The sequence below is a fragment of the Salvelinus fontinalis genome, chromosome 19 (genome assembly GCF_029448725.1).
Source record: "Salvelinus fontinalis isolate EN_2023a chromosome 19, ASM2944872v1, whole genome shotgun sequence".
Taxonomy (NCBI): Eukaryota; Metazoa; Chordata; class Actinopteri; order Salmoniformes; family Salmonidae; genus Salvelinus; species Salvelinus fontinalis.
Window position 1 is genome coordinate 8,959,750 of NC_074683.1, and position 24,796 is coordinate 8,984,545.

Sequence of the window (24,796 nt, forward strand, 5' to 3'; positions counted from 1 at the left end):
TGAAACTGCACCATGCCTATGAAACAGGTTGTTCAGTAGACCTACAGCCTGTGCTTAGGGGTAATTGGTGACCATTTTTATCAGTTTGCTTTATTGAGCTATTTTATCACAACCTGCAAGTGTTAATGGATTCACATCTTTGCCCTTTCTAAGCACAGTTGGTGTCTAATAGAATGATCAGGGAGCTTCATAACCAAGCCAGCAGGCTCCCGCGCTGTTTTTAGGGTCTCTCTCATGCTTTAGCTGCTTAAGCGTAAATCATAGTCCACAGCTGAGATGCAGTAGTCCAGCGTCCCATTGTGACATAGCTATTCTACACATTTTGTCATCGTAGAGTAAATGTAACAATTTTATAACAAATATAATGCAATTCTATTCATTTTGCCATGGGGCAGAGAGAAAAAAGTTGCAGTTTTACAGATAATTCTATCCATTTTGGCATGAGGTGGATTTTTTTTTTGTTGCTTTTTTAAAGCGAATTTCCTGCTTTTATACACATTTTGCCATAACTTATACTATGTCAATATGCAGTGGTGGAAAACATACCCAATTGTCATACTTTAGATACCTTTCATAGAAAGTTATTCAAGTAAAAGTTTAAGTCACCCAGTAAAATACTACTTGAGTGAAAGTATTTGGTTTTAAATATACTTTAAGTAAATGTAATTGCTAAAATATACTTAACTATCAAAAGTAAAAGTATAAATAATTTCAGATTTCTTATATTAAGCAAAGCAGACAGCAACATTTTCTTGTTTCAAAAATGTATGGAAAGCCAAGGGCACACTCCAACACTCAGACATTATTTACAAAAGATGCATTTGTGTTTAGTGAGTCCGTCAGAACATAAGCAGTAGGGATGACCACATGTTCTCTTGATGAAGTGCGTGAATTTGACTATTTTCCTGTTCTGCTAAGCATTCAAAATGTAACGAGTACTTTGGGTTGTCAGGGGAAATGTATGGAGTAAAAAGTACAAGATTTGCTTTTGGTATGTAGTAAAAGTAAAAGTAGTCAAACATAAAATAGTAAAGTAAAGTACAGATACCCCCAAAAACTAGTACCCGCAAAACACCAGTGTCAATGTCAACAGTAAAGAGGCGACTGTGGGATGCTGGCATTCTAGGCAGAGTTGCAAAGAAAAAGCCATATCTCAGACTGGCCAATAAAAAGAAAATATTAAGATGGGCAAAATAACACAGGCACTGGATAGAGGAACTCTCATCCCGGAGTCGCCTCTTCACTGTTGACGTTGAGACTGGTGTTTTGCAGGTACTATTTAATGAAGCTGACAGTTGAGATCTTATGAGGCGTCTGTTTCTCAAACTAGACGCTCTAATGTACTTGTCCTCTTGCTCTGTTGTGCATCGGGGCCTCCCATTTCTCTTTCTATTCTGGTTAGAGCCAGTTTGCGCTGTTCTGTGAAGGGAGTAGGACACAGCGTTGTACCAGATCTTCAGTTTCTTGGCAATTTCTCACATGGAATAGCCTTCATTTCTCAGAACAAGAATAGACTGATGAGTTTCAGAAGAAAGCTCTTTGTTTCTGGCCATTAAAGGCCTGTAATCAAACCCACAAATTCTGATGCTCCAGATACTCAACTAGTCTAAAGAAGGCCAGTTGTATTGCTTCTTTAATCAGGACAACAGTTTTCAGCTGTGCTAACATAATTGCAAAAGGGTTTTCTAATGATCAATTAGCCTTTTAAAATTATAAACTTGGATTAGCTAACACAACGTTCCATTGGAACACAGAGTGATGGTTTCTGATAATGGGCCTCTGGACGCCTATGTAGATATTCCATAAAAAATCTGCCATTTCCAGCTACAATAGTCATTTACAACATTAACAATGTCTACACTTTATTTCTGATCAATTTTAATGGACCAAAAATGTGCTTTTCTTTCAAAAACAAGGACATTTCTAAGTGACCCCAAACTTTTGAAGGGTAGTGTATATATATCCACACACCGTGCATTTGGAAAGTATTCAGAGCCCTTCACTAATTCCACATTTTGTTACGTTCCAGTCTTATTCTAAAATTGATTAAATAAATAAATCTACACGCAATACCCCATAATGACAAAGTTAAAACAGGTTTTTAGAATGTTTTGCAAATGTATTAAAGATAATGTCCCTTTAGAGAATTTGGCAGTACGTCCAAATGGCTTCACAAAGCAGACCACGTTTAACCACACCAGCCCAGGACCTCCACAATCCAGCTTCTTCACCTGCGGGATCGTCTGAGACCAGCCACCTAGACAGCTGATGAAACTGTGGAGTATTTCTCTCTGTAATAAAGCCCTTTTGTGGGGAAAACCTAATTCTGATTGGCTGGGCATGGCTCCCCAGTGGGTGGGCCGATGCCCTCCCAGGCCCACCCATGGCTGCGCCCCTGCCCGGTCGTGAAATCCATATACTAGGACCTAATTTATTTATTGGAATTTACTGATTTCCTCATATGAACTGTAACTCAGTAAAATATTTGATATTGTTGCATGTTGCATTGTGTGTTTTGGCCTGACTTGCACTCCTTGAAAATTGAGCTTTAGAGGGCATGTTAATATGGAGTCTATTTTATGTTGGTAAAGGACTTGTTGTGCTATTATATCAGAGTGGTCTCATAGATTAGACGTAACATAGTACACTTAAATCCAGGATACTCAAATTAATATTATATGTTATGTTTGGTATGGTTACATAAGATAGAAGGTTACTAAAGGCAAAAGGAGGGTGGTTGGTCAGGGTGGATGGATTGGTCTGAAGCAAACCAAACTTTGCACGTTCGAATCTCATCACAGACAATTTTAGCATTTGAACAACTTTGCAACTCGGCTACTTACTACTTAAATAGCTACTTTGCAACTACTTATAATGTTAGCTATCTTTTCCCCTAACCCGAGGCCCTTTCCCTAACCCTTCCCCCTAACCCTAACTTGAACCCTTTAACCTAACTCCTTAAACCTAACCTTACCCTCTAGTGCTAGCTAACGTTAACGTTACCTCAGACCACGTTGTTTATATAAGCCCTATGTGGAGCTAGATCAGGGATGGGCAACTGGCGGCCTGCGGGCCGCACCCCTTTTGAATCCCCCCACCCCAAAAAAAACTTGTTGCAAGTGCATCAGCAGTTTTTCCTCTTTATGTCAGTAATTGATAGCCATGAAATTAGCCCATTTCAGATCTTTTTTTTTTAGATTGGTAAGTTAGTCTAGCGGCCAAAAAGCTTTCAGTGTAAAAACCACATATAAAGTATCTAGAAAAGATAATGGACCAATATCATTTTAAAAAAAATAATCAGCTAGACAGTGAGTGGAACTGAAAATTCCCAAAACATTTTGGTATTAAGTTTCAGCAAAAGAACATGGCAAAATGCATAGAATTGGAGGCAATTATCAATGTTTTCAATTGTACCTGTTTCACATATTGCCCTGCAGCCATGTCTCACTGCAGCTTCAACTCTGAAATCTAAGGCCATTCAGCAAACATACTCCATCAGCCACACCACGGGCTCAGCCACACATAGAGCACTAGTCAAACATTTGGACACACCTACTCATTCAAGGGATTTTCTTTATTTTTACTATTTTCTACATCATAGAATAATAGTGAAGACATCGAAACTATGAAATAACACATATGTAATCATGTAGTAACCAAAAATGTATTAATTATATTTTACATTCTTCAAAGTAGCCACCCTTTACCTTGATGACAGCTTTGCACACTCTTGGTATTCTCTCAACCAGCTTCACCTGGAATGCTTTTCCAACAGTCTTGAAAGAGTTCCCACATATGCTGAGCAATTGTTGGATGCCTTTCCATCACTCTGGGGTCCAACTCATCCCTAACCATCTCAATTGGGTTGAGGTCAGGTGATTGTGGAGGCCATGTCATCTGATGCAGCACTCCATCACTCTCCTTCTTGGTCAAATAGCCCTTACACAGCATGGAGATGGTGGGTCATTGTCCTGTTGAAAAACAAATGATAGTCACATTAAGCGCAAACCAGATGGGATGGCGTATCACTGCAGAATGTTGTGGTAGCCTTGCTGATTAAGTGTGCCTTAAATTTTAAATAAATCACAGACAGAAAAGCACCCAGAAAAGCACCCCACACAATCACACACCTCCTCCTCCATGTGTCACGGTGGGAACCACACATGCGGAGATCATCCGTTCACCTACTCTGCGTCTAGCAAAGACACAGCGGTTGGAACCAAAAATCTTGAATTTGGAATCATGAGACCAAAGAACAGATTTCCTTTGGTCTAATGTCCATTGCTCATATTTCTTGGCCCAAGTAAATCTCTTCTTATTATTGGTATCCTTTAGTAGTGGTTTCTTTGCAGCAAATCGACCACGAAGGCCTGATTCACATAGTCTCCTCTGGACAGTTGATGTTGAGATGTCTGTTACTTGAACTCTGTGAAGCATTTATTTGGGCTGCAATTTCTGAGGCTGGTAACTCTAATGAACTTATCTTCTGCAGCAGAGGTAACTCTTGGTCTTCCGTTCCTGTTGCAGTCCTCATGAAAGGCAGTTTCATCATAGCGCTTGGTGGTTTTTGCGACAGCACTTGAAGAAATGTTAAAAGTTCTTGAAATTTTCCAGATTGACTGACCTTCATGTCTTAAAGTAATGATGGACTGTCGTTTCTCTTTGCTTATTTGAGCTGTTCTGGCCATCTTACGGACTTGGTCTTTTACCAAATAGGGCTATCTTCTGTATACCACTCCTACCTTGTCACAACACAACTGATTGGCTCAAACGCATTAAGAAGGGAATAAATTTCACAAATTAACTTTTAACAAGGCACACCTGTTAATTGAAATGCATTCCAGGTGACTACCTCATGAAGCTGTTTGAGAGAATGCCAAGAGTGTGCAAAGCTGTCATCAAGGCAAAGGGTGGCTACTTTGAAGAATCTCAAATATCTTTTGATTTCTTTAACACTTTTTTTGGTTTCTACATGGTTCTATACAGTTGAAGTCGGAAGTTTACATACACCTTAGCCAAATATATTTAAACTCGGTTTTTCACAATTCCTGACATTTAATCCTAGTAAAAACTCCCTAGAAAGGCCAGAACCTAGGAAGAAACCTAGAGAGGAACAAGGCTATGATGGATGGCCAGTCCTCTGCTGACTTCGCAGGATGGAGATTATAACAGAACATGGCCAAGATGTTCAAATGTTCATAGATGACCAAAAGGGTCAAATAATAATAATCACAGTGGTTGTCGAGGGTGCAACAGGTCAACACCTCAGGAGTAATTGTCAGTTGGCTTTTCATAGCCGATCATTCAGAGCATCTCTACTGCTCCTGCTGTCTCTAGAGAGTTGAAAACAGCAGATCTGGGACAGGTAGCACGTCCGGTGAACAGGTCAGGGTTCCATATCCACAGGTAGAACAGTTGAAACTGGAGCAGCAGCACGGCCAGGTGGACTGGGGACAGCAAGGAGTCATCAGGCCAGGTAGTACTGAGGCATGGTCCTAGGGCTCAGGTCCTCCGAGAAAGAAAGAATTAGAGAGAGCATACTTAAATTCACACAGGACACCGGATAAGACAGGAGAAATACTCCAGATATAACAGACTGACCCTAGCTCCCCGACACAAACTACTGCAGCATAAATACTGGAGGCTGAGACAGGAGAGGTCGGGAGACACTGTGGTCCTGTCCGACGATACCACCGGACAGGGCCAAACAGGCATGATATAACCCCACCCACTTTGCCAAAACACAGCCCCCACACCACTAGAGGGATAACTTCAACCACCAACTTACCATCTTGAGACAAGGCCGAGTATAGCCCACAAAGATCTCCGCCACGGCACAACCCAAGGGGGGGCACCAACCCAAATCACCACTTTATTTTAAGAATGTGAAATGTCAGAATAATAGTAGAGAGAATGATTTATTTCAGCTTTTATTTCTTTCATCACATTCCCAGTGGGTCAGAAGTTTACATACACTCAATTAGTATTTGGTAGCATTGCCTTTAAATTGTTTAACTTGGGTTAAACGTTTTGGATAGCCTTCTACAAACTTCCCACAATAAGTTGGGTGAATTTTGTCCCATTCCTCCTGACAGAACTGGTGTAACTGAGTCAGGTTTGTAGGCCTCCTTGCTCGCACAATCTTTTTCAGTTCTACCCACAAGTTTTCTATAGGATTGAGGTCAGGGCTTTGTGATGGCCACGCCAATACCTTGACTTTGTTGTCCTTAAACCATTTTGCCACAACTTTGGAAGTATGCTTGGGGGCATTGTCCATTTGCGACCAAGCTTTAACTTCCTGACTGATGTCTTGAGATGTTGCTTCAATATATCCACATAATTTTACTTCCTGCCTCATGATGCCATCAATTTTGTGAAGTGCACCAGTCCCTCCTGCAGCAAAGCACCCCCACAACATGATGCTGCCACCCCTGTGCTTCACGGTTGGGATGGTGTTCTTCGACTTGCAGGCCTCCCCCATTTTCTTCCAAACATAACGATGGCCATTATGGCCAAACGGTTCTATTTTTGTTTCATCAGACCAGAGGGCATTTCTCCAAAAAGTACGATCTTTGTTCCCATGTGCAGTTGCAAACCATAGTTTGGCTTTTTATGGCGGTTTTGGAGCAGTGGCTTCTTCCTTGCTGAGCGGCCTTTCAAGTTATGTTGATATAGGACTCATTTTACTGTGGATATAGATACTTTTGTACCTGTTTCCTCTAGCATCTTCACAAGGTCCTTTGCTGTTGTTCTGGGATTGATTTGTACTTTTCGCACCAAAGTTGGTTCATCTCTAGGAGACAGAACACATCTCCTTCTTAAGAGGTATGCCGGCTGCGTGGTCCCACTTGCGTACTATTGTTTGTACAGATGAACGTGGTACCTTAAAGATGTTTGGAAATTGCTCCCAAGGATGAACCAGACTTGTCGAGGTCTACAATTTTTTCTCTGAGGTCTTGGCTGATTTCTTTTGATTTTCCCATGATGTCAAGCAAAGAGGCACTGAGGTTGAAGGTAGGCCTTGAAATACATCAAACAGGTACACCTCGAATTGACTCAAATGATGTCAATTAGCCTATCAGAAGCGTCTAAAGCCATGACATAATTTTCTGGAATTGTTCAAGCTGTTTAAAGGCACAGTCAACTTAGTGTTTGTAAACTTCTGACCCACTGGAATTGTGATACAGTGAATTATAAGTGAAATAATCAGTCTGTAAACAATTGTTGGAAAAATTACTTGTTTCATGCACAAAGTAGATGTCCTAACCGACTTGCCAAAACTATAGTTTGTTAACAAGAAATGTGTTGAAGTGGTTGAAAAACGAGTTTTAATGCCTCTAACCTAAGTATGCAAACTTCCGACTTCAACTGTATGTGTTATTTAATAGTTTATGTTTTCACTATAATTCTACAATGTAGAACATAGCAAAAATTAAGAAAAACCCTTGAATGAGTAGGTGTGTCCACCCTTTTGACTGGTACTGTGCATAAGAATCACTGTCAGTTTTATCTGTTAAAGAGCCTCTGAAAATAACCAAACGCAGCTACTAGCCTCACTTTCCAGGGCCATATTATAATTGTCAGGTAAATAAATGATCTCCTTGGAGGTGACAATTGTATAAATGTTGCTAGAGCCATTGTTGATGAGACAGAGCGAGCAGCAACCTCCCTGGAACTCGTTCATTGTGTTACTTTCCTCCTGCCCAGACATCAATAAAGCAGATTTTATCTGCGTGCTCTTTGTTTCACAGTTCCGTGTTAGTTTGACATTGACCAGAGCCATTACATAGAAAGTCACCAAGATTAAGAATCTTTGAATTGTACTGTTGAGTGGAGTCTAGAGAAAACTCATTACTAATGTTGATGAAGTGACGTTGACTCTTTTTTGGTAAAACATCTGTTGGTAATGGCTGAGCTCTGAAATATATTTCCAATGCATCTTTGTGATGTCAAATACAGTAAATCAGTACCAACTTTGCATAAAATGTATTATTCACATTTGGTAAAAGGTGAATGCAAGGAACATGTTTCACAAGGTCTGATTATGTCTCTTATTACCGGAGACCTTGCTAATTATGTACCATGTCTTGTCTCTTTAGACCACCACTCTGATTGGCCTATTGAAGACAGCCCGACTTCTGCGATTGGTGCGTGTTGCCCGGAAACTGGACCGTTACTCTGAGTACGGAGCGGCTGTACTCATACTACTTATGTGCATCTTTGCACTCATCGCTCACTGGCTAGCTTGCATATGGTACGCCATTGGCAATGTGGAGAAGCCTTACCTGGAGCACAACATTGGTTGGCTCGACAATCTTGGGGTATCCATTGGCAAGAGGTATAACTTCAGTGACCCTAACTCTGGGCCCTCCATCAAAGACAAATACGTCACAGCACTTTACTTCACGTTCAGCAGTCTAACCAGCGTGGGCTTTGGGAATGTCTCCCCAAATACCAACTCAGAAAAGATCTTCTCCATCTGTGTCATGCTGATCGGCTGTGAGTCTGATACTTCCTATTTCCTTTTACTTAGCTGCTCGGAATGTTAGAATGAACTAACATTCACAAGATTCATTGTGCTAATAGATAGCACAAAGGACTGGTGACTGTTACTTTTGTCTGTGTGTTGTGCAGCCCTCATGTATGCCAGCATCTTCGGTAACGTGTCAGCTATCATCCAGCGGCTGTACTCGGGCACGGCCAGATACCACACCCAGATGCTCCGGGTTCGAGAGTTCATCCGCTTCCACCAGATCCCCAACCCGCTAAAGCAGAGACTGGAGGAGTATTTCCAACACTCCTGGACCTACACCAACGGCATCGACATGAACACGGTAAACAACAGAACCTCAAATCAGCATACCAACATAGTTCAATCATCTTTCTTGCCAATGTGATCTTCATGCAAAATGTTTTAAAAAAATGTTTTTTTCATTTCTGCTTTTCAAATGGAATAACATCTACGCGGGTAAGAGCAGGAGGTACATATGTGAAAGTATGAATTGTAACCATTTCCATGTTAAGCTTAATTGCTTTACATTTTTGTTTGGCTTTTAAAATCATAATATTTTGCTCGCAAAATATATCATACTAGCCCATGTGTAGACAGTAGACAACCAGCAACACCATAATCCATCATCATCACTTTTCTATTCAGTTTTTGAGTGAGGTGTTTGAGTTTCCATACCATCTCCTGTGTGCCAACAGCTCAACGCTGAGCTTCCACATGCATGCCAGATTACAATTACCCGAGTGCTTTGAGCTGAGGCCAAGGGCATATGTCACAGATTGGCTTTATTTGTGTCCCCATTAGCTTTTACAGAAGCAACAGCTACTCATCCTGGGGTCCACAAAAAACACAAAACATGACAAGAAACAAAACACTGATCGACAAGGACAGTCACACAAATACAACGATATACAGACAAAATCATTTTTTTTAAATACTAAAAGTGTGCATGTGGATGCATGAGCTTGCTTGAAGGATACAGTAGTGCTTTTTCCTTTTCAAGTACAGTATACTGTAGAAGAACTTCTGACAACTCTTTCATTGTGAAAAAGGTCCTAACGGCCTCTGTTTTATAGTTATGTGCATTTGCATCACTGAAAGACTGTTGTGGGGCAACAGGGGAATTCTTTAGCCCAGAATCATTTGCATGTATTGTAGAGGTAAGTATATTCTGTTATTGTTTTTGTCACAACCGGTAGCCTATTTTAAATTCCAGGAGATAAAAACATATTGAAATACTAATCATTTGAGAAGGGTGATAATAACAATGACAACATACATGTGAAACACTGTTTCCTTACTCCTGAGGTGAATCCCTGGTGGTTGCATTCTATAATTGTTTAATTTTTCTACAAATACTGTAGGTGTTAAAAGGCTTCCCTGAGTGTCTGCAGGCAGATATCTGCCTCCACCTCAACCAGGCTCTGTTGGAGAGCTGCAAGGCCTTCCACGGAGCCACCAAGGGCTGCCTGAGAGCCCTGGCCATGCGCTTCCAGACCACCCACGCCCCCCCAGGGGACACCCTGGTCCACAGCGGAGACGTCCTAACAGCACTTTACTTCCTGTCTCGGGGCTCCATAGAGATCCTGAAAGATGACATTGTGGTAGCCATTCTGGGTAAATGCATGTGAACTATAGAAACTGGTGTTTTTTTCCTGGTCATGTGGTCAGGAAAAATTAAATCATATGCTATTATTAGGCAAAGCTCCAGACTGCGACCATTTAGTCGCATTTTGCAACCCTTTGACTTGGCTGTGAGAGTACAATTCTTAATTGGTTGCATTGGTGCGAGCTGCAAATTCTATCTGCTCACGCCAAATATTCTGTTTTTTGGATTTTTAACCGTTGAAGTGAGGAGGGCCTCAGCTTTCTGTATCACAACCGGCCGTGATTGGGAGTCCCATAGGGAGGTGCACAATTGGTCCACCGTCGTCCGGGTTTGGCTGGTGTAGGCCGTCATTGTAAATAAGAATTTGTTCTTAACCGGTCTGGCTCTGGCGTTCCTCCAGCGGAACTCCTCCCACATTCCACAGAAAAGGCAGAGCGCGAAATTCAAAATATATTTTTTAGAAATATTTAACTTTCACACATTAACAAGTCCAATACAGCAAATGAAAGGTACACGTCTTGTGAATCCAGCCAACATGTCAGATTTTAAAAATGTTTTACAGCGAAAACAGCACGTATATTTATGTTAGCTCACCACCAAATACAAAAAAGGACAGACATTTTTCACAGCACAGGTAGCATGCACAAAGCCAACCTAACTAACCAAGAACCAACCAAACTAACCAACAAACAACTTCATCAGATGACAGTCTTATATCATGTTATTCAATAAATCTATGTTTTGTTCGAAAAATGTGCATATTTCAGGTATAAATCCTAGTTTACATTGCAGCTACAATCAGAAATTGCAACGAAAGCAGACAGAATAATTACAGACACCAACGTCAAATACCTAAATACTCATCATAAAACATTTCTGAAAAATACATAGTGTACAGCAAATGAAAGACAGGCATCTTGTGATTCCAGACAATATTTCCGATTTCTTAAGTGTTTTACAGCGAAAACACAATATAGCGTTATATTAGCTTACCACAATAGCCAGAAACACAAGCCATTTCCCAGTAGCAAAAGTTAGCAATCGTAACAAACCAGCAAAAGATATATCATTTTTGACTAACCTTGATAAGCTTCATCAGATGACAGTCCTATAACATCAGGTTATACATACACTTATGTTTAGTTCGAAAATGTGCTTATTTAGAGCTGAAATCAGTGGTTAGACATTGTGCTAACGTAGCTTCTTTTTCCCACAACGTCCGGATATTTTTCTGACACTTTTTCTGACTCACATATTCTGACCAAATAGCTATTCATAAACATAACAAAAAATACATGTTGTATAGGAAATGATAGATACACTAGTTCTTAATGCAATCGCCGTGTTAGAATTCTAAAAATAACTTCATTACGACATCCAGCTTAGGTATAGCGAGAGAGTACACAAAAGCTGGGCGCAAACGACTAGCACAACATGTTCGACAGATATATGAAATAGCATCATAAAATGGGTCCTACTTTTGCTGATCTTTCATCAGAATGTTGTACAAGGGGTCCTTTGTCCAGAACAATCGTTGTTTGGATTTAGAACGGCCTTTTTCCCTCTCGATTTAGCAAGCACACTTGCCAAGTGGCGCGAATCTCTCCATGTCAACAAACGGAAGAGAACGGAACACGGCAAAACTCCCAAAATTTCAATAATCTGATTAAAATATATTGAAAAAACATACTTTACAATGATATTGTCACATGTATCAAATAAAATCAAAGCCGGAGATATTAGTCGTGCATAACGGCAGCTTATCAGAAGGCAAATCCAGGTCCCTGCTCGCGCTCTCCAGAAAACAGGAAACTGGTGACACGTCATGCCAAGAGCTATAATTAGAGCCCAGATCAAGTTACACACTTAATTTCTTCTCTCACTGCTTGTCGACATCTAGTGGAAGACGTATGAAGTGCATCTAAACTAATAAATATCAAGGACTTTAATAGGCAGCCCCTAGAAGAGTTTATCGATTTCAGATTTTCCACTTCCTGTCAGGAAGTTTGCTGCAAAAGGAGTTCTGTTTTACTCACAGATATAATTCAAACGGTTTTAGAAACTAGAGTGTGTTTTCTATCCAATAGTAATAATAATATGCATATTGTACGAGCAAGAATTGAGTACGAGGCCATTTAAATTGGGCAGGATTTTCCCCCAAAGTGAAAACAGCGCCCTCTGTCCTCAACAGGTTTTAACTGACTTGCCTAGTTAAATAAAGGTTAAATAAAAAATGTACATTTGAAACAAAGCAGCTTCATTTAAGGACCAGCAAATTGAAAGCTGTGCCATTTAGATTGCAAAATAGATTTTTGATGTACTTGATTCTATGGCACGTTGTTTATGAACTGTTATGCAAGACGACGCCGGATTCAAAACTTTGCATTTTTCAATTTAAATTATTATACAAAACTCTTCCAACCAATGTAATGTTTTATATATATATATATATATATATATATATATATATATATATATATATATATATATATATATATATATATATATATATATACACTACCGTTCAAAAGTTTGGGGATTTGGGCAACAAAATACATGGGGGATTGGAAGTGATGCAGACAATTACATTGATGGAAGCTACAATCTATCTGCAATATTAAAGCAGATCTACCGCCTAAAATCTTAATTTAAATAAATAATAAATCATTGGGTAGTAGCCTATTCGACTACCCATTCAAGTTAACTTTTTTTATTTCGTTTTTTTACCCCTTTTTCTCCCCAATTTCGTGGTATCTAATTGGTAGTTACAGTCTTGTCCCATCGTTGCAACTCCTTTACGGACTCGGGAGAGGCGAAGCTTGAGAGCCTTGCGTCCTCCGAAACACAACCCAGCCCAGCCAAGCCGCACTGCTTCTTGACACAATGTCCGCTTAGCCCGGAATCCAGCCACACCAACGTGTTGGAGGAAACACCGTACACCTGGCGACCGTGTCAATGTGCATTGTCAGCGCGCCTGGTCCGCCACAGGAGCCGCTAGTGCGCGAGGGAACAAGAACGTCTCTGCTGGCCAAACCCTCCCCTAACCCGGACGGCGCTGGGCCAATTGTGCGCTGCCCCATGATCGCGGCCGGCTGCGACAGACCACTGCGCCACCCATTCAATTTACTGTTAGATTAATCAATTACACGGCTAACGAGGAGCATATTATATTTAGCGATCTAGTTAATGAGTTGGGTTTCCACTTCCTCAGATGGTGAATTTTCCCCAAATAATTAGCCTACGTGATGTGAGTACACAAAAAAAGATATAAGCAAATGAATCTGCTGAACAAAGGAGTCAATTTCTGGAGACCTATTTTGATATGGCAACAGTGGCCTAATTGTCATCCCCCAAATTCATGAAAATCACTGGTTGCTCATCAAAATAATGTAGTCATAGTGGAGGAAGGACGCGAACACACATCGCTGGCATGACAGGTAAACACCCTACACATCACGCCAATAGGGTCAACTCACTTGGTGGGAATTGTACGGTGGCATATATAGCAAGAATCACTACACTGCCCCCTCCAAACAGGAAGGCAAGTTCTCCTGCTTTGAATACTCAACCCCCTCACACGTCCGGGCTGTGCCTTCCTATGACTCATGCCCACCATTTCACTTCTTACACCAATGCAGCAAAAGGTGGGTTCGGAAAAGCAAACCCAGATCGCTGGCATGAAAGGCAAACACCCTACGCATCGCACCGATAGGGTTAACCCACGAAGTGGGAATCGTAACGTGGCTCATATAGCGAGGGATCAATACAATATCTTGAATGAAGCATTCCTGCTGCTTGGACATGTTAGATCACAGGTGTCAAATGCATTTTATGGAGGGCCGAGTGTCTCCTGGTTTTTGTTATTTGCTTTCAATATGTGTCCAATTAAGACCCAGACAACCAGGTGAGGGGAGTTCCTAACTAATCAGTGAACTTGAATTGATCCATCAAGCACAAGGGGGGAGTGAAAACCCGCAGCACATGGCCCTCCCTGGATTGAGTTTGACACCTGTGTGTTAGATGAAACAACTTATTTCTTGAATCAAACTATTTAAGTGTCACTGTGAATGATTTTATCGTGGTCTGGTGCCACCAGGGAAAAGATTAGTTAGGAGCCCTGTTAGGGCCACGGGGGTTTCTGACCATGTGATCTGAGCAGGAAAAACTCCAGGCTCTATACATGCTGATCGGAAGACAGCTAATGCTGATTGGTAGCTTTTTAAGCATGTTTTGGCATCTTTGCTGGATGGGTTGATTTGAATTATAGATTTGAATATTCCGTCCTAGCCAGTGTAGAGTTTCGTGCTCATATGATATTTGGCAATGTGTAGAGCTAGATGTCAACTCAGGCAGAGATACACAGTGTCACCTCCCAGAGGAAAGATGCCTGGCTATTTAAACACCGATCCACTGCAGCAGACCTGCAGTGGGAGTTCTCTTGTCCAAATCTGACAACTGACTGCAACAATGTGTTCTGTCTAATCTACCCGGACTCGTAAGCGTGAACACCTGAATGTATTTTATACCAGCTGCCTTATCTTATTCTCTTATTATTGTTAAACAATAATAGTGACTAGAGAAGTAAACCTCCATTCCTAAGGTCTTGTTTTTTTATTTGATTTGATTGAACCTTTTATTTTAACAGGGAAGACAGATTGAGACCTTGGTCTCTTTTACACATGTGCTCTGTCTATGTAGGTACAGTGTTATTGCATTAGAATTGTTCATCTGACAGAATGGAGGCTCTGACATTTATATTAAGTGGCTCCGCGTGAGACTGTTTGGCAACTTCAAAGAGCAAAGTGAAACAGCTGTCATTGCATAGCACCACTGCTCTTTTAATAGCTGCAAAAGGGAAGGGGCACAGCAGAGGCATAAGAAACAATAGAAGGAGGAGATGTTATCTTCTGTTATCTGATTGTCGAACAGTTCTTAGCAGTATTGTCTTATAGGTATAGTGTTTCACCTATATACATTTGGCAGCAGCACACCGCCACTGCTAAATCGTGGCCACAACTTAAAAGGAAAAATAAAATATTACAAAATTGTGATGGTAAAACGTTTGTGTTAACCTAACCGACTATAACCAGATATGAAGTATTTACAAAATATAATGGAGCAAAATCATTTTAAATAAGACCATCTTTGAGAACCAACAATCACCAAAATCAAAACTAAACAGTCAGAGAGAATCTAAATTTACAAAAAATTGTCATGGCATGGGGCCCCCATCGATTTTGTTATAATGTTTGAGTCACTCAGATAGCATAAGAACACGGCATAAGCCATGGCACAATTGGAAATTAGCTTCCATTGCTAAAAAAAATCTTAGGGGGAAGCCCTGAGGTAATATTGGTTAGTAGTTATTAAAATGGCCTACACATGAGAGTAGTAAGGAATTGTTTTCCATACAGTAATATCACACTTGAAACCCACTGACTACCAGGTTTTGCAGGCTAAGCCTAGATTAAATTGAGCGTCTTTCATCACATGAAAGACCTGACATAATAAGGTCAGAACCAGGCCAAAGCTGCTGTGTAATACAAAACCAATAATATGAATTACACTGGAAGATGCATATCTCAAAGATCCACATATTTGGAAACAATTCATTGATATATCACAGCAACCTTCCAAAAGCCAATTTAATGAATTCTGCCACTAGAGCCTATCTGCCCAGGGAACACTTTTAAGAAAGTAAAACGGCAATGAGTCATATGGAAATCATTTTGTATGTATAATGTATGCTTTTGAGAACCAAAACCCTCCAAAATGACGATTGTTTGTATGCTAATATTCCATTGAATACTATTGTTCTATTGTAACCCTGGTACAAAGCCCTGGTGTGAGAGCTATGTGTAGGCTTCCATGTTGGAGGTGTCTGGTCCCTGCTGAGTTGGAACACTAAGGCTAGAGACCACTCCTCATAAGTCACTTAAAGCCACACAGCAGTCCAACCTATTGCATCTCATTCACACAATGCTGCACAGGGGTTGACATTTATTAAGAATTGACACCACTGAAAGGTCTCTTAAGATGCCCTTTAAGGCCAGGCACCACACCCTAATAGGCCTAAATATTTTTGGTTTAATTCTGTTAAGACACTCCAGGACCAGACTTACACATGTAACTACATATAGTCCAGTTTTTAACATTCTCTATGAAATGGGCTTTGAAATGATACGTGATTCAATGTAAGGAGCTTTGAAATTATGGATGTGTGTCCATTTAAAAGTGTTTACATTATGACATTTGGTGAAGGTAGATACACTAACACAAATATACAACAGACGGTTGGACAGACAGAATAGGCACTCTACTTTTCGTATCCTCAAAAGGCAAAGACAGGACGTCCTTCTCTTACACCAGTCCAATCCATTAGTCTACACACAGACAGACACTGAGCAATTCTCCTAATCTTCTGAGATTATATGACCATCCTTTAGTCGCTGAGACTCCAACCAGCTCTCCTGATGTCTGGTGTATTCTCCTGATAATTCTTTCTAAGAAGAACCTAACCTCATCTACAATCTCTCTCTCTCTCTCTCTCTCTACTCACCAGGAAAGAATGACATCTTTGGAGAAATGATCCATCTGTACGCCAAACCTGGAAAGTCCAATGCGGACGTCAGAGCCCTGAGTTACTGTGACCTGCATACCATACAGAGAGATGATCTCTTAGAGGTGCTTGACATGTACCCTGAGTTTGCCGATTTCTTCCTGACAAATCTGGAGCTGACGTTTAACCTCCGAGATGAGAATGGCAAGGTATAGCGACGCTGAACAAAAACATAAACGCAACATGCAACAATTTCAAAGATTTTACTGAGTAACCGTTCATATAAGGAAATCAGTCAATTTAAATGAATTATTTAGGCCCTAATCTATGGATTTCAAATGACTGAGAACACAGATATGCATGTGTTGGTCACAGATACCTTTAAAAAAGGTAGGAGCGTGGATCAGAAAACCAGTCAGTACCTGGTGTGCCCACCATGGTGTGCCCACTGCCTCATGCAGCGTGAAATCTCCTTCACATAGAGTTGATCAGGCTGTTGATTGTGGCCTGAAGGAATGTTGTCCCACTCCTCTTCAATGGCTGTGCGAAGTTGCTGGATATTGGAGGGAACTGGAACACGTTGTCGATCCAGAGCATCCCAAACATGCTCAATGGGTGACATGTCTGGTGTGTATGCAGGCCATGGAAGAACTGGTACATTTTCAGCTTCAAGGAACTGTGTACAGGCCGTGCATTATCATGCTGAAACATGAGGTGATGGTGGTGGATGAATGGCACTACAAGGGGCCTCAGGATCTCATCACGGTATCTCTGTGCATTCAAATTGCCATCGATAAAATTCAATTGTGTTAGTTGTCGGTAGTTTATGCCTGCCCATACCATAATCCCACCGCCAACATGGGGCACCCTGTTCCCAACGTTGACATCAGTAAACCGCTCGCCCACACGACACCATACACGTTGTCTGCCACCTGCCCGGTACAGTTGAAACCAGGATTCATTCACGAAGAGCACACTTCTCCAGCGTGCCAGTGGCCATCGAAAGTGAACATTTTCCCATTGACGCCAAACTGCAGTCAGGTCAAGACCCTGGTGAGGACAACGAGCCCTCAGATGAGCTTCCCTGTGACAGTTTCTGACAGTGTGTGCAGAAATTCTTCGGTTGTGCAAAAACCCACAGTTTCATCAGCTGTCCGGGTGGCTCTGCAGGTGAAGAAGCCGGATGTGGAGGTCCTAGGCTTGCATGGTTACACTTGGTCTGCAGTTGTGAGGCATGCTGGACGTACTGCCAAATTCTCTAAAACAATGTTGAGGCAGCTTATGGTAGAGAAATAAACATACAATTATCTGGCACCAGCTGTGGTGGACATTCCTGCAGTCAGCATGCCAATTGCACGCTCCTTCAAAACTTGAGACATCTGTTGCATTGTGTTGTGTGAGAAAACTGCACATTTTAGAGTGGCCTTTTATTGTCCCCAGCACAAGGGACACCTGTGTAATGATCATACTGTTTAATCAGCTTCCTGATATGCCACATCTGTTAGGTGGATTATCTTGGCAAGGGAGAAATGCTCGCTAACAGGGATGTAAACAAATTTGTGCACACATTTTGAGAGAAATAAGCTTTTTGTGCGTATAGAAAATCGTTTATTTCAGCTCATGAAACATGGGACCAACACTTTACATGTTGCGCTTATGTTTTTGTATGTCAGACAGTGCACATGGTCATAACACTAGCCTGTTGGGTCCTCTGTCGAAACTGTATGGTCAATAAACATACAGTATTCTGTAGCATATTCTGACAATGAAATAGGCCTGACTATAACAAAAAAATATAAGATTTACCATATGAGATTGTGTAAAACAAAACGTTATATAATCTGTAAAAATATTTTAAAAGCTCACTCCCTGTATTCTTAAGTATTTCTTAACTATATGTTCGGAAAGGTCATTGCATGACGATGACAATTATGCGTTATGGCGTTATGTTAATGTATATGTTGAGGGTATGTGACTACATTGACATAACTTTGTATTCATTTACTATGCTCACGGCCATCGCTATTAAATAGAGATGTTACATTGTGGCTTTAATTAGATGTTGCTGTAGCAAATTATGTCATATTTTTTGTATGATATTACATTAGCGAGGTGGGCCTAGTTTCAGTGATTGTATGTTCAGATGTTTCCATCGTTGCAGGCCGCGTATTCTCACGCTAGTGACTCAGATCCAGAGGAAGACGTTAAGAGCACAAAGATCACAAGAAGGATCTCCTTCACACCACATCCAACTAAAGGCGAGTTCTGTATCCATACTTTGCACGAGCACTTCCTCTTGTCATTTTTCACTGAGCAGCTCTCTCAGTCCCAGAGGAGTTCAGTGCTTTCTCTCTGTAATACTAGAGCACGGTGTGTTCCACTGCCTCGTCTTGATTACAATTCCACAGGGGGAAGCAACAAGGAAACAGAAAATTACTCCGGGAGGGAGAGGGAGTCCTACTTGTGCCTAAAGAGAACTTCAGTTGACCTGAAACACTCAGGGAAGGAGGAGCAGATGTCCATGGGGTCGGCCATCCAGGGGTGTCCCTCAGTGAAAGACCTTGCACTGGGGCTCGACTCCAATCCCCCTGGAGACATCATGGAGAGAACTCCCTCTTATGACGATAACATTGGTGAGCAGCAATACAATCGTATCTCTTTCTGTGCGCACACATTAACACCCGAGTCTATTGTTGGAGCACGGGAACTAAATGTCCCCACATTAATCGTCAGATTTGTCTACTCATACTACTTTCTAGAATGATCTGCAGTTCATTAGCGGATTTCAAATGAGCTGTACGGTACGGCCTGTACGGTCCCTGGCCCACGTGCTGTTGAGGTCATTGATTGGGCCCCTGAGTTCTAAGAGGGATGACTTCATATCAGTTGGGAGATGGCCACCGCTGTAAAACATCCCTTTTAAGAGGATCATAGAACATAATCCACTTATCCCCCCCCCCCATCAGTGTCTTGTCACAGGCATACTGTTAAGATAGGGCTCTGATTTGGTCATTGCCTCAGGTACATGGTGACGAAAAGTACCACGTACTGTACAGCCAAAAACACCCCACCATGTCAGTGGGCGGGTCCAAGACGAAGTATCCAGAAACAGTGAGACAGTAAATGCACCTGTGTAGGAGGCTAAGAGCGAAGACACAAAGACAATATAGGCCTATCAATCAAATCCCACCCCACTGTAAATCCCTGAGTAGAGCCATGTACATGGAGCTGAAATGTGTACCAAAACGAGTCTCAGTGGAGCAGTTTCTTTCACCAGCTTAAGTCACAGGCATCCTTTTTTAGAGACTTTAGGAAAAGCTCCTGCACTGCTGTCGCACAGATGCTCGCCCTCCAAATGTGCACGGTACGTCCTAGTTAGTTCTCATCCCGGAAGGTTAATACCTTATAAGAAATAGGCCTACAGCATTACCTGAGGTGACTGTAGATGACTGTCTGTAGGAGAACAGCAATTGATTTCCATGCTCGGATGGAGAAAATCAATGTTACCCACACATCTTTACAACACACAAAACAGTGTGTCACTAACTAAGTCATACGTAGAATTCGCGATGATGACTATTCCAATTGGCTCACATTGTTCTATGAATGGCCTAATGTTTACAATAGAGACCACAGAAAGAGGAGTGTGTATTTCAGTCTGGGCATCCCAAAGGCTCCTGCTACAACAGATAAACGTGATTAAAGTTCATTATCAGCCTGTCAGTTGTTTCAAATCATAAAAAAAGGCTGCTCTTACCCACACCAGAATTAATCAGTGTATACAGCACGTATTAGCAGTGTGTTTAACAGAGATAACACCAGAGTTAGCCCGAATGCCCCACCACGACATAGAAAACCATTGTCTCCTGAAACACTAGCTAGGCTAATAAATTACAAGCACAAGGAACAACACACAGAAGCTTTTTCACCCAAAGATGAATAGAATAATGTTGTTCTATTTTCAATGGTTGGATGGTTTAGTGATTACCAGGCACCTGTGCTCTGACCCACATGTGAGCTTATAAAGGATGTGTATTTCCCTCCCTTGCCAGATCTGTGCAATGACAAATGGGTCTGCGAGAAGCCCCGAGACTACCTGGATGAGTCAGCACAATTGCAGGACCTGAGGGGCGAGGACGGCGATGCCAGTGAAATCACATACGGAGAGGTGGAGCAACGCTTAGATCAGCTCGAAGAGCACTTGAACAGGTAGGCCTACTGTACTGCACTCCTTTGGCCATCTCTGACATCTACAATGTAATGTCAAACATTCATGAACATCTAACTTCACTCCAGCTATAAAGACCAATAAAAATATGTGAGAGCCAGAAGGGAGGCAAAAAATGACAACACACACTCTAGCAAATACAAATTCAATTTGATAACATCCAGTGATGGAATTTAAAGGAAAATACTACTCAAAAACTATCTTTTACTATTTGTAAAATGCATCATACTGTGACACTTTCTGTATTTTGAAAGTTCTATATCTTGAAAACTTGATTGTTGACATGCAAAACATATTGAGGCTGTATCAACAGTGGACTAATGAAACAAATACCAAAATATAGTTTGAGTATAATTTTCCTATAAGTATTTTAGGCACTAGTAGACCGCATTTTCTAGTAGCCTGGTCTGAAAAGTAGCCTGGTCTGAAATCTGCTATGTGATAATGGAAAAGACAACATTTCATCTGGATCTCGGGCTAGTTTGGCACATTTTCTACTAGCCTGGTCTGAAAAGTACTAGCCTCGAGCTAGCGAGCTAGCTTAATTTCCATCCAAGTCAACATTACATGTAAATGGACTACTTGTTCCATATGCATTAGTACAGTACATTTGAACCCCCTTTATTTCCTGAGGCAGACAAACAGGTTGAGTGGAGAGATAACACACCTGCAGCCAGCAGGCTGCCAAGAGTAGACAGTCAAACAGCAGGTGGTACAGTATTTTTAGCAGGAATTATCACAGAATAGGAGACAACGCATTGGAGGGCTCCTGCATCCGGGTGGAACATTTTTCTGTCTCCAAAAAGACTCACATTATCCAGTGCACTCATTCTGACCCTGGGTTTTACCCAACCATTAGCAGCTACCGTTTGTGTGGTTTTAGCAACATGTCTCCACCATTCAGGCTCTATTTCAGCGGTAGCCTAATGACCATCGTTCAAAGGGGGGAGCAGCGCTAAAATAATTGCTAATTGCTGGTCTCCTCAACACAGCCCTTATATTACACTAAACGAAACAAGGTTGTCTGTTATTTGAATGGCAGAGAATCCGTCTTCCCGTATGTGTCAAGAGTGACGGCCTGCTGAACAAATTATGAAGGCATTTTACTAAGCATGTGCATAATGGCACTATTTCTGATTGACGGATGGCTGCTAAGGGCAATTAAAGTGATTAATCAGCATTACCACAGATAATGCTCTATATATAGCAGCAGGAGGATATGCATCCATTATGACTACCGGTAATGTGTGAATGTGAGTTAGCCAGACATTGCTACCCCACCCTTACTGAATATTCATTATGACTCCTAGAGAGTGAATCAGTAGGACTATTACACATAGAGAGCCGATAAAACATGTTCCCAAGCCTTTTGATTTAATTGACAACCATGATGATCCTGTAATGTCAACATAGATCACAAGCGCCCCCTAGTGCTAGAATTTGACACATACCAGAACTGTACAATAAAAACAAAACAACGATAGCCTAGAGACAGTATGGTTATTGATTGGTGTTGAACTTGTCTTCCATTATCCTCCAGTCCCTATAACCAAGAGTAGCCGTTCATTTTCTGCATTCTGTGTTTGCAGGCTGGAGTCCCAGATGACATCAGATATTCAGACCATCCTGCAGCTCCTGCAGAGGCAGTCCACACTGGGACCTCCTGCCTACAGCACTGTGACTGCTAGTCCAGACTATCAAAGGCCAGCTGTTAGGGTCCAGCCAATTGCTGCTTTGACCAGCAGCCATTGCTTCAGCCATTCGTCATCACAAGTACGTACTGAACTGTTGATTTCCACAGAACAAACAGACAATGGAAATCAAGGACTAAGACTTTTTAAACACGGAATGGATATCATTTTTGAAAAGTGATGACCAGCTCCAAGGGTTCTGAGGCACTTTCTAATGGTCAAAGCACACACTTACGTTGAAATGTGTGTGTGTGTGTTTGCTGTTATTTCTTTTACATTATCAGAGTCCTGAACTCAACTTGGAGAGGAGTCATCAGGAATCCAAAGACTCGCTGTCAGGCTTGGCTTACATGGATGATTCACCCATAGAGGACAGCCTTACAGTACTGCTTGTACAAAGACACACACAGAACAAACCTGCAGGGCATCAGCATTCCAAATCTCTCTTTCTTCCTATTGAGGACTCCTCTCCACTATCAGACTCATCTCCCAACACAGGACTCCATAGGCCAGTCTCAGACCCAGGACCCCCAAGGCCATAGAGCAAGATCTCTTATTTTCATTTTGCCTGTCTTCTCTGAAGTGTGACTCAGGGTTTAATTCTCTCTTAATTGCATTGCAATATGTGAAGTATCTTGTAGTTTTCCTCCTGAAATGATTTGCATGACAGATTGTTTTCGTTGCATGGTAGCTTTGATTCAGACCTCTGACAGACAAGTGTGATTTTGGTAGGTTTACAAGGCAGAACACTTATTTTCACCGTAGTATGTTTCTTTTTTTTGCACTGCTTATTTGAACCACAAGTAGCTGTATGATAAAGGCATTGTCCATATACTTCAGACTTTGTTTTAGATTGCAGTTTATTTTACTAAATGATTATGCATACATAGTATTACATGTTATGTAGCACATGGAGCGATATAATGTTAGCTTATCAATAGGCACTGGAAATATAGATGATATTGTGCCTATAACTAAATCCAAAAATCAAATCAGTAGCTTTATGTAGCCTCACTCTGCTCATTCTCAACATAAAATCAATCACATTGTTTTCCAATGTATTCTGCTCTCATAGTAAATGCACATGAAAAAAATCTTATAGGAAAGACATGTACAAATATGTAAATGTATTTTTATTTATTAAGGAATACATTAAAGGATGGGGTGCAATTGAAATGTTCGTGGTAGCATATGTTTGTCCTGAAGCTATGGGAGCAATAAAATGAAACTAAAGCATTTACTTTTGAAGAACTTCCAATTGGTTGACCTTTTTTCTAAAGATTTGGTCCACCATATCTTTTCGTGGGGGAAATGTATTTTGCACTAAAAGTTGCTTGAATATTCAGCAATGCAATTATTTTGTCTCATGCATGCATTTAGCATCCATTATCAGTGGTGTACTGTAGTATTAACAGCATGGGATAGCAAATGCCCTTGCTCTCTCTTCAATATAAATGAATGAAGACAAGACAGTATACTTGCATGTCCAAAGCACTAAAACGTTCAAGCGGCGGAAGGATTTAGGTTCCATGATTACTGTATTATAATTATAGAATGAGTGTGTCACATTAGTCCATTTCCAAACAAGAACACATATAACAGAGTAGCAGACAGTAAACATAAAATCACAATATTCCAACTAATGAATGTGTATTTTTACATTTCCTGAAATGAGTAGCCTAGGTATTGCATGGAAAGTAAATACGTGGTAAAGTCCTTAGTAAGCTTTTGCATACATTTTGCCTGATTCTCACAAACTAGGGGGATAGAGAAACAATTAGTTGGTCTATTTTTTTTATTATGTTTTTGATGCATTTTCAACGTGTCATGCTTTTTACACTCCACTACAATTAATTGGAATGTTTCTGTTCTGAAGTGACTACAGACACAATGTATAGAGTACAATTGATTTAGCTAATTACCTTGCCTATTTCAAGAAATAAAAAGTATATTTAATACAATGTCAAGTGTACCAAGTCTTTTATATTATCATTTTTCCATGGATGGTCGTCATCAATGCACATCAACCATCCTGTGTAAAGCATTAACTCTTCATATTGATGGCGCTAATGCACAGGAATTCAGAACATAATGCAATGTTTTTCAAGGAACTCACAGGTAGGCCCTACTTGGCAAAACAACAACCAAAAGGCATGCAATATAAAAGCCATGGAACTGTTTATTGGCCAGGACAGATGTT

The 24,796-nt window shown here is 41.0% G+C and overlaps 1 protein-coding gene across 3 annotated transcripts in view; it reads left to right on the forward strand.

Moving 5' to 3' along the window:
- The window catches only part of LOC129816319 (potassium voltage-gated channel subfamily H member 7-like), a 49,347-nt gene extending 24,790 nt beyond the window's left edge, over positions 1-24,557 (forward strand). For 2 of the 3 annotated variants that reach the window (XM_055870644.1, XM_055870645.1), the window contains 8 exons: positions 8,100-8,499; positions 8,635-8,835; positions 9,872-10,126; positions 16,681-16,886; positions 18,839-19,310; positions 20,730-20,886; positions 22,495-22,678; positions 22,881-24,557. In XM_055870644.1, coding sequence (XP_055726619.1) covers positions 8,100-8,499; positions 8,635-8,835; positions 9,872-10,126; positions 16,681-16,886; positions 18,839-19,310; positions 20,730-20,886; positions 22,495-22,678; positions 22,881-23,138 — 2,133 coding nt within the window. In that variant the 3' untranslated portion in view covers positions 23,139-24,557. The remainder of the gene's footprint in view (positions 1-8,099; positions 8,500-8,634; positions 8,836-9,871; positions 10,127-16,680; positions 16,887-18,838; positions 19,311-20,729; positions 20,887-22,494; positions 22,679-22,880) is intronic. The other variant, XM_055870646.1, reaches the window with a different exon arrangement.
- The last annotated feature ends 239 nt before the right edge of the window (positions 24,558-24,796 follow it).